General features: G+C 63.2%; 1 protein-coding gene across 1 annotated transcript; it reads left to right on the forward strand.

The window, feature by feature from the left end:
• Positions 1-1109: 1109 nt before the first annotated feature.
• ECHS1 (enoyl-CoA hydratase, short chain 1) lies at positions 1110-9442 on the forward strand. The gene is made up of 8 exons (XM_077877075.1): positions 1110-1254; positions 3277-3474; positions 3861-3988; positions 4641-4740; positions 5779-5883; positions 6327-6446; positions 7994-8061; positions 8938-9442. The coding sequence occupies exons 1-8, from the start codon at positions 1167-1169 to the stop codon at positions 9001-9003; spliced, it is 873 nt and encodes a 290-aa protein (XP_077733201.1). The 5' UTR covers positions 1110-1166; the 3' UTR covers positions 9004-9442.
• Positions 9443-10575: the final 1133 nt, after the last annotated feature.

The raw sequence follows: 10575 nt of genomic DNA on the forward strand, positions 1-10575 counted from the left end.
ACCCCAAGGGAAGAATCCTCAACAGGAGCCAACTGCAGGCCCCAACAGGAAAGGTGAACATTGCCAGGTCCACACGACGCAGACCCCCCTGCAACCCAGCTTGACCTCCTGCTGGTGTCCAGTGGAGGTCAGAGCAACCCCTCCCAAGCCCGGCTGCTCCGCTGCACTGGCCACGGTTCTCCTAGAGCTTGCATGTCCTTAATTGCAATTCTCCGCTTTTCCTGAAAAAAACTACTTTTGCTGGTAAAATAAGCCAATTTTATTTTGAAGGTCAATGCAAATACATTTCTCTGCCGCGGTCCCTCAGTGGAGGACGCCGCCGCCCGGACCCCAGCCCCCAGCCCTCACCCACACCCTTTAGCACAGGCCAGGGGTGTTTCTCGTTGCAGGAGAATGTCTTCCTTCGACCCTCAACCTGGAGACACACGTTGCTGAGTATTCGATTCTGGCTTGAATTTTATTATTTAAAAGCGTGGGATTTACTTTTCATTAGTAGAGGGGCGGTCTCCCGCGTGCACGGGCTGCACGAGCTGGACGGGGGCCTGGGGACACGGTCTCCACGCTTCAGTGTCATCGCCAAGACTAAACCGTCGTTAAAATTGATCTTCCCTATTTTTTTTAATTGATCTTCCTTTAATTAAACTGCCCACGGCCTGGATCACGGGCGTCCGCGGCCACTGCACGGCCAGGCCCACAGGCGCAGGGCGCAGGGGAGGGGCGACCTGGGTCACCAGCCCCGGATTCCTCCGCACACCTCCGCGGCGGGGAGCGCGTCCCGGGGCGTCGCGGGCTCCGCGTTCCCGAGCAGCGCCCCGACGTCCGGCTCCCCGCCCCGCCTCCTGCCCGCAGGGCCGCCCGGGAAGTGGGGGAACGAGCCCGGGGCTTGGGGGCAGGGACCCGAGGTCAGGGGGAGGCGCCGGCAGGCCCGCGGGTCGCAGCGGGAGCCAGAGGCCCCGCCCCGCTCCGGCCCCGGCCCCGCCCCTTCCGCTCCCGGGCCTCGGCCCCGCCCCCACGTCGCCACGCCCCCCTCCGCCGCCCCCTGGTCTCGCGATGCCTGCGCCTTCTCGCGACGCCAGCCGGGAGGCGGGCCGGGCCCTGACTGGCGCTGCCGGGGGCGGCTCCGCGGGGCGGGGCGGGGCGGGGCGGGCGAGCAGTCCTCGCGGATCATGGCTGCCCTGCGCGTCCTGCTGCCCCTCGTCCGCGGCCCGCTGCGCCCCCAGCCCCGCTGCGCCGCCCTGCGCCGCTTCGCCTCGGGTGAGCGGGGGGCTGAGGCCGCTGGGGGCTGACGCCGCCGCCGCGCCCCCGCCCCGGACCCCACCCCTCCGCCGGCCGGACCCCCGACCTCACCCCTCCTCCACCGCGACCCCCCGACCTCATCCCTCCTCCTGCCGGACCCCCGACCTCACCCCTCCTCCGGCCAGACCCCCCGACCTCACCCCTCCTCCACCCTGAACCCCCCCACCTCACCCCTCCTCCACCGCGACCCCCGACCTCACCCCTCCTCCACCGCGACCCCCCGACCTCATCCCTCCTCCTGCCGGACCCCCGACCTCACCCCTCCTCCACCCCGACCCCGGACCTCGCCCCTCCTCCGGCCGGACCCCCGACCTCACCCCTCCTCCACCCCGACCCCGGACCTCACCTCTCCTCCACCCCGACCCCCGACCTCACCCCTCCTCCACCCCGACCCCGGACCTCACCTCTCCTCCACCCCGACCCCCGACCTCACCCCTCCTCCGGCCAGACCCCCGACCTCACCCCTCCTCCACCCCGACCCCCCGACCTCACCCCTCCTCCTGCCGGACCCCCGACCTCACCCCTCCTCCACCCCGACCCCCCGACCTCACCCCTCCTCCTGCCGGACCCCCGACCTCACCCCTCCTCCACCCCGACCCCCCGACCTCACCCCTCCTCCTGCCGGACCCCCGACCTCACCCCTCCTCCACCCCGACCCCCCGACCTCACCCCTCCTCCTGCCGGACCCCCGACCTCACCCCTCCTCCACCCCGACCCCCCGACCTCACCCCTCCTCCTGCCGGACCCCCGACCTCACCCCTCCTCCACCCCAACCCCCCCCGACCTCACCCCTCCTCCTGCCGGACCCCCGACCTCACCCCTCCTCCGGCCAGACCCCCCGACCTCACCCCTCCTCCACCCCAACCCCTGGACCTCGCCCTCCTCCACTCCGACCCCCAGGACCTCACCCCTTTCTCCACCCCGACCCCCGGACCCCCCCGGACATCGCCCCTCCTCCTGCTGGACCCCGGGACCTCGCCCCTCCTCCACCCCCACCCCTGGACCTCACTCCTCCTCCACCCGCCCCCACCTCGCCCTCCTCCAGCCCGAGCCCATCAGCGCCCAGGCTCCTCCCAGGGCCCGCCCCGCCCCTCTGCTGTCCCGCTGGGCACCCCTGCCAGCACCTGCTGCCTCACTCTGCCAAGCTCTGGGGGACTCACAACCAAGTGCTAGGACCAAGTGCTCTGGTCGTTTCAGTCTGGTTGTTGGTAAAATCCTGCAGGACTTACGGGACTGACGGAGGCGGTGCAGGTGGGGCCTGGGAGCTGGCAGAGGTCCTGTGCTCTGTGCGCAGCGCGTCCCTCCCGCCTGCTGCTGTTCCCGAGTCTGTTCAGACTCTCCCTGCCCCAGCTGGCCGGACCTGTCCACTCAGCCCTCAGGCCAGGGCCGAAGTGCTCCTTGGGGACTCGGCCCTCCCTGAGCTGGGGTAGGGGTGTCCCTGCAGCTCCTTCCCTCACCCAGGCACCCACTCGCTGCCCGGCTACCAGGGCATGTTGGCGTTACCCTCAGTTCCTGTGATGAGCTGCTTTGTGGGTCCTGACCTGCGGTCAGCAATCGTTTCCTGGGCTCGGAGCGCGCCTGCTTAGCCCTTCTGCTGAGTCCCTCCCCACCAGGCCCCCAGGGGGGCGCTGTGCTCCTCAGGCCACCGGGCAGACACCCACCTGCGGCCTCGCAGGTCACCCCTCCTGTCCGGGCCGAGGCAGTCACCCTTCAGCGGTGTGCGCCTCCCACTCCGTCCTCTCCCCCAGCTGCCATTCCTCCCAGGGGGAAGGAACCTATGTCCCCATCCCTCGTTCCTGCTGAGTCACAGGGTAGACTTGCTCACATTTGTGTGGAAGTAGGTGCTGGGGCAAAGGCCACCCACGAGGCTGAGAGCTGTGCACTGCTCCCCGAGGACTGGGGTCGGGGTCACTCTGTCTGCTGACGGGTAAATTCCACTGCTCCGATGCCTACACGGGTGGAAATGCTTTCTTCCCCCAGGTGCTGACTTCCAGTACATCATCACGGAGAAGAAGGGGAAGAACAGCAACGTGGGGTTGATCCAGCTGAACCGCCCCAAAGCACTCAACGCGCTCTGCAATGGGCTGATGATGGAGCTCAACCAGGCCCTGGAGGCCTTTGAGAAGGACCCGGCCGTGGGGGCCATCGTCCTCACGGGCGGGGAGAAGGCGTTTGCAGGTGCGTGGGCGGCGTGGCGCTGGTCACCCAGGCGTGCGAGGGGCGGGCGGCGGCGTGAGCAGCCTGGAGTTTAAACCTGAAGTGTAAACGGAGCCAGGTCCCGCTCGGAGAGCCGCTCTGCCCGTCTAACGTGTGCTGTGCCAGCAAAGTCAGTGCGTCCAGAGGATTCGGGTCCTTGACGCTCGGTCCGTGCCTGGTGAATAAGCCTCGCCGTCCGAGTCCAGGCCCTGTCCTGCTGTCCCGGCTGTCGAGCTCCGTGCAGGTGGCCGTTCCCAGCGGCCCCCGGAGCCTACACACTGCACACTCATGGCTCCCTGCGGGCCGGGGGTGCAGCTGTAGCGGGGTCTCTGCTCTCTGGCAACCGGGACCTCCTTTCCTCTCTCCAGCTGGAGCCGATATCAAGGAAATGCAGAACCAAACGTTCCAGGACTGTTACTCGAGCAAGTTCTTGAGCCACTGGGACCAACTTGCCCAGGTCAAGAAGCCGGTCATAGCTGCCGTCAACGGCTACGCTGTGAGTGTCAGACCAAGTCCCCTCTCCGCACGCCGCTCCTGCCGAGTGTCACTGCAAACCCCGGAAGTGCAGGGAGGACACGCTGTGGCACAGCTTTCGTGGCGGCTGTCCCGCTGCTGGCTTCCCACTCCGTTGTTGGGAAAGCCCCTCCCCACAGCCTCCATGACTCCTGGGAACGTCTCCCCTCCGCTAGGCTGTAGGCCGCCGCACCCGCAGGCTCACCTCTTCTGCTGCCATCGAGTGCTCTGTGTGGCGTCAGGGTCTCTGGGCTCATGGACCCTCAGAGGCCCTGGGTCGATCGTAGTGAAGCCGAGGGCAGCTCAGCTCCTGATCCTTTAATGAAGCTCCGTGGGGGTGAGGCGAGGCCAGCCCGTCAGGTTCACTGGACCACAGTGGTGCCTGCTGGTTCACGGACTCTGGCTGCCGTCGAGCCCCACGGCCCCGCAGAGACTGCGGGACCCCAGAGCTCAAAGAATGTGACATGGGCGCTTCACAGAGGGAAGCGTCAGCGTCGGCCCTCGTGGCTAACTCACCTCGCGTCTCCGTGCTAATCTCTGCTACGCTCTGGGCCGTGTCCATCTTAACTGCAAATTCAAGTAAGCAAATGGACTGAATTTCTGACTGGCGCCTGGCGGGCCCTCGTGTTTTGCAGCTTGGTGGCGGCTGTGAACTCGCTATGATGTGTGACATTATTTATGCTGGAGAGAAAGCCCAGTTTGCACAGCCGGAGATCCTGCTAGGAACCATCCCAGGTAAAGAGTGACGACGTCTCTGGCGTAAGGTTTCCAGGTCCATTCTCCAGAGCCTTGGGAGCTTTTGGGCGTTTCCGGTAATAGACAGAAGTCTGCAGCTTGCACCTGGCGAGGGACCTGGGCTGTCCCCTGAGCGCCGGCCAGGCGGCCACCTGGCTGTGCCCTCTGCCCCTTGAGCTGACCAGCACACTAAGCCCCAGGGGACACAACGCTCCGAGAGTGGCCCCGGGGCCTTGGGGCTGTGCGGGCTCCCTGATGACCGCCTGTTCCCTTATCGGACGCTGTTGGGAAGGGCTGGGCCACCCACTGCATTACAACTGCAGTGATTCCTGCTGGTGACCTGGGGTTCCGCAGAGCAGGGAATCCCATCCCCACGAGGCGGGTGAGGGGAGCTGTGGGCAAATGGGGCCACTGATGAGGACTCCAGGCTTCTGGCTCCTGGGTCTCTGGCCTGCATGTGGAGCCCGGGGCCCAGGACATCTGCTGAGCGCGGTGAGGTCAGGAGGGGCGTCTGGGGTCGGCTGAGGGTGAGCAAAGCCCTGCATGAGCTCTGCTGGGTGCTGGGCTCTTCCCGTCCGTGCGCACGGCCTCCTCCTCCTTGAGGCAGCACCTGGGTCTGTTGGATTGTGGGTCCCCCTCAGGTGGTCCCTTAGCTCACGGGGCGGCCCAGGCTTCACCGTGGGGCAGATGACAGGGCAGACTGCTGGTGTTCCTGCCACAGGGCGTCGGGTCCGCAGGAGGCGGGGGCAGCAAGGACGGGAGCTCGGGGACAGGCCACGCCCAGGGCGGCCGGGGGGCAGAGCCCTTGCTGCCCCCCAGGCTGGGCCGGGCCAGGCTCTGAGCTGCCGGGCCCCGATGTGCCAGCCCTCCCTGTGGAAAGGAGCCCCCCTGAGGTTTCGTGGGCTGCCTCCTTGCTGCCCGCCTGCCCCACCCAGCGGGCCCCTCCTGCCCCTCGGAGCTGGCTGCAGGTGTGTCCGTGTCATCTTGGCATGCGCTGGCCGGGAGCTGACTGTGACCTGTGGCCGTCTACCTCTGCAGGTGCAGGGGGCACCCAGAGACTGACCCGCGCTGTTGGAAAGTCGCTGGCCATGGAGATGGTCCTCACCGGTGACCGGATCTCTGCCCAGGATGCCAAGCAAGCAGGTGCGGGCCAGGGCCACCCCACGAGCCACCCTCACGGGGAGCCGAGTGGAGGCAGGGGTGGGGGGCTACACCCACAGGCAACGAGCACGGTGATCTCAGGTGTCCTGAGAACCCAGGGATGGCTGACTGTGTTTTACTTGGGACACCGCACAGACACGAGAGCAGCTAAAGTAGACGTGTGCTTAGAGTCCTGATAAAACCATCCCGGTTCCCCACCCAGGTCAGTGGTGGGGGATCCCCAAGACCCTCCGCCCACATACCCTTTCCCAGCCCCTGGCTGACCGCCCTTCCTCCCTGTTGACGTGTCTGTAGGAGCCTGGTGGCCCCACTCGGGGACTCTGCGGCCCCTTGTTAGCACCGCACAGCCCCAGCTCTAGAGCCGCACCGTGACTCGGGCACCACCAGTGCTGCTTCCTCTTGGCGCCCGCCTGTGTGTGTTTTAGGTCTCGTGAGCAAAATTTTTCCCGTGGAGACCTTGGTTGAAGAAGCCATCCGGTGTGCGGAGAAAATTGCCAGCAATTCTAAGATCGTAACAGCAATGGCCAAGGAGTCCGTGAACGCAGGTAGGAGAAGCTCCGAGGGCCCGACGGCACAGGAGCCCCACAGCCGGGAGTCCAGATTCGCGTCCTAACTGGCCCTGGACTCTTGATGGTGGGGTTCTGGCTCTTGGTGGAGTCCTGGGTTTTGTTTGCTGCGTCACACGTTGTCCTGAAATGTTCCGAGCGTCCTTGGTATCAGGACCCAGGGAAGGAGCCAGCCTGCGGGGCAGAGGGACAGGGGTGCAGGGGTGCAGGGAAATGGCCGGGAGGCCAGGACGGTCCCTGAAGGAAAGCCAGCCGGGCTCCCAGGAAACCCAGTGCACGTCCCGGGACCTGGCAGACGATACCCCGTCCTCGGCCAATGGCTGTGCCTGCCGTGGGGCAGCCTGGCGGGCGGCACAGGCTCATGGGACACCCGGGTGACCGCGGACAGTGCAGGCTGCTCCTTGTTGCCCCGGACTCTCCATCCGCCCTACCAGCAGGGCAGCTCTGGCCCCACTGAGCATCCTTGTGTCTTCACGGAGCCTGCTGTCCTCGGCACTGGGGTCAGCTGCCGGCTTGCTCGCCACTGCCTGCCGGGGGGCTGCGAGCTGGGGGGCTGTGAGCCGGGCGCTCGGGTCTGCGGCTCCTCTGCAGGGAGGCGGGCGGGCCCCCCGGGCTGCTGGCCTTGGCTGAGCCGCCGTGGGTGATGCGTCCCCACAGAATGAGCAGTTAGCTCACGCGGAGGCGGCCCCCGCTGCTTGTGCTGTCCAGGCGCCTGCTGTCCGTCCAGGTGCTCAGCCAGGGACACCACTTCGCCTTCCCGGGGCTACAGTGCCCTGCCTGCCCAGGACTCTGTTATGGCACAACGTTTTTTACGGTTTTCATCCTTCATTCTCATTTTCTTTTTAATTTTATTTATTTATTCATGAGAAGAAAGACAGGCAGAGACACAGGCAGAGGGAGAAGCGGGCTCCATGCAGGGAGCCTGACGCAGGACTCGATCTCAGGTCTCCAGGATCACGCCCTGGGCTGAAGGCAGCGCTAAACTGCTGAGCCCCCCGGGCTGCCCCTTCATTCTCATTTTTTAATGCTTTTTAAAATATATGTAATTCTGGGGGGGCACCTGGGTGGCTCAGCCCACAGAGCATCTGACTCCTGGCTCAGGTCGTGATGTCAGGTCGGGAGCCGAGCTCCAGCTCCAGCTCCGTGCTCAGCGGGGGTCTGCTTGTGACTGTGCCCCTCGCGCTGCCCCTGCGCCTGCTTGTACATGCTCACAGTTTCTCTCAACATAACATTTTAAAAACTAATAAGTAGTATGTGATTCTCTTGGCCCTCCAGTCCTCTTGTGCTTGCACAGAGTTGGCCGTCGCACTCTTGACTCCATTCCTTGTTCCTCTCCTGTGGGGCCGCCGGCGGGAAGCCGGGGGCAGGGGGCGGGCGGGGGGGGTCTTCGTAGGCGACCGTGTAGGTCACAATATCATGACAAAATCGAGGCTGATTGGGTCAGTGGGGAGTGTTTCCTGTCCCCATGAAGAGTTGTCTGTTCCCACATCTGCCCCTGGGTCATAACCTAAGGGATTTCTTTTCAGCTTTTGAAATGACGCTAACGGAGGGAAACAGGCTGGAGAAGAAGCTCTTCTACGCGACTTTCGCTACTGTGAGTGAGCGTCGGGGTGGATGGACGCGGGGCCCAGCCAGAGAGCGCGCCGGGGAGGTCCCCGTAGGGCTGCGGTAAATGAGTTGTCTGCCGCCCCGCAGCTGGATCAGATGCGTCCTGCCCACGAGCACAATTAGCAAATAACTGCCCAAAGTATGAAGCGTTACATCCTTGACCAAGGTCTCAGGAATCAGGAATCGCGCCCTTAAACGGCAGCCTCCTGTATTTAAAGGCAATCCATCTGCCGTAATTTTCTAGATCGTTCCAACGACTTGGCGTGGAGTTGGAATGTATCTAATGCTGTGTTCTGAGGCTTCAGAACAGTGTCCTGCAGGATTTGACAGTAAGCGAGAGGCAGTCCTTCTAGTAACAGGTGTTGAAACCCACCTGCCGCGATTAGAGTCCTAGACAGGTGTGTTTTATGGGAGCTTGGAAACGGCCGTGGCCCTCGAGGAAGTGAAGGCGTGCGTGTGACCATGTGCACGCTCGTGCGTGCGCGCAGGGAAGGTGTAGGGCTAGGGCTTGCACGCCTGTGTCCTGCTCCGTGGCGCTCAGGATGGTCCTCCACGCGGACCGCCACTAAACCCAGGGAGCGAATTAGTGAACGGCCCAAACAAGTGCGTCTGAGGCTCCCTGGGTGAGAGTTTGACACACGAAGCGGTGGTTCTTGGATGATCACCCCTGGGGGCTCCGGTGGCCGGGGTTCCAGGCCGTGTGCAGGTGCGCAGGCAGTCCCGGGGCAGGACCCTCCCCACCCTGGGAATCTGTCAGAGGAGCCCAGCAGACCGAGAGCAAACCCAGAACGGGCCGAGCCCGCGCCTCCGCCCGTAGGAAACCGGGAACGTCCATCTCTGCCTATTTTCCTTCTCCCACCAGGAAGACCGGAAGGAAGGGATGACCGCGTTTGTGGAAAAGAGAAAGGCCAGCTTCAAAGACCAGTGAGCGCCTCCGCCTCTGCCTTGAACCCTCGACTCGAAGACAGGAATTACGGTCTGACGGTCTTAGAAGCAAATAAATTCTCTAGTAAAGGGCCCTGTAGGCGGCACGCAGTCTCTGACGCACGGGGCTCTCGCTCTCCTGAGTGGGGGCGGTCTTCACCCGGCGGTCCTGAGACTCCGTGTCTGGAGCCTGTTCTCATTCTGACTGAGCAGATTCTTAATCAAAAATTCTCACACACACACACACACACAAATTCTTACGAGGGGAGCTTGGGCAGCGCAGTTGGTTACGTGGCCGGCACTGAGCCCAGGTCATGATCTCAGGGTCGTGGGGCTGAGCCCTGCATCGGGCTCCCTGCTTGGTGGGGAGTCGGCTTCAGACCCTCCGTCTGCTCCTCCCCACACTCGTGTGCACACTTGAGCGCTCTCTCTCTCTCTCTCTCTCTCTGTCAAATAAATAACCCTAAAAAAAAATCCTGCTGGTGAGCCCTCAGTGGTGTGTGTAAGTTTTCACTTGACTTTAGGGACTGAGATATTTCGATGCCAGACTCACTCCGTACAGCCTGCCGTGTTGAGATGGACGCGCGTCCCCCCCGGTCGCTGTGCAGCTTCGCAGCCCGTGAATGTGAAACTCGGAGGAGGGCGCCACTGGCATGCAGCGGACGGAAATCACGCTGTGCCTCTCCTCGTAAGCAGACGCCACGTCGCTCTTCAGACTTTTGTCATTGTGTGACAACGGTCAAACGGAAGGGAAGTCCAGAAAGTAAGTCACCCAGCACACTCCTAGGGTAACCGCCGTTAACTGGAACGTAGCTTTCTAGGTGCTTCTGTGTATACACATGCACACACACGCACCTGCATACACCGACATGGCTCAGTGCTCTTTTTATGAAAACAGAATTGCGCATCTGCATTTCTTTTACCTTTTTCCTTTTTTTTTTTTTTTTTTTTTTAAAGATTTATTCATTTATGATAGAGAGAGAGGCAGAGACACAGGCAGACACAGTCTGCAGGCTCCATGCAGGGAGCCTGATGCGAGACCCGATCCCGGGACTCCGGGATCGCTCCCCAGGCCAAAGGCAGGCGCTGAACCTCTGAGCCACCCAGGGATCCCCTTCCTTTTTTTTTTTTATATTTGAAGATGTATTCATTTATGATAGAGAATGAGGCAGAGACACAGGCAGAGGGAAAAGCAGGCTCCATGCGGGGAGCCCGTCGTGAGACTCAGTCCTGGGACTCTGGAGTCACGCCCTGAACCAAAGGCGACACTCAACTGCTGAGCCACCCAGGGGGCCCCCAGGGTGTTTGCTTAAATGCCGAGACCTGGATCAGAACCAGGGCAGACCCTGGAACGCACAGTCTCCAAGGCATTGGGTGGGCCCTGGTGCCCAGCAGGACGGCCAAGAGGCTCAGTGCCATTTGCTGCGGGAGACAGATGGCATTGCTGACAACCCTGAGCAGGACTGTCCCGAGGGCCACAGCCCCATATGGAAGCTCCACCCCCTCGGAGTTAATGGACCGCTGGCTCCATGTTGTTTGGGATTCTGATTTGTTTTTAGAGCCGAAACCTCGCCTT

The sequence above is a fragment of the Canis aureus genome, chromosome 29 (genome assembly GCF_053574225.1).
Source record: "Canis aureus isolate CA01 chromosome 29, VMU_Caureus_v.1.0, whole genome shotgun sequence".
NCBI classification, from domain to species: Eukaryota; Metazoa; Chordata; class Mammalia; order Carnivora; family Canidae; genus Canis; species Canis aureus.

Coding starts and splice junctions, on each gene's coding strand:
- ECHS1 (XM_077877075.1), top strand. CDS start 1,167: ATGGCTGCCCTGCGCGTCCTGCTGCCCCTCGTCCGCGGCCCGCTGCGC. Junction 3,475..3,860: donor CGGGGAGAAGGCGTTTGCAG/GTGCGTGGGCGG, acceptor TCCTCTCTCCAG/CTGGAGCCGATATCAAGGAA. Junction 3,989..4,640: donor CTGCCGTCAACGGCTACGCT/GTGAGTGTCAGA, acceptor CGTGTTTTGCAG/CTTGGTGGCGGCTGTGAACT.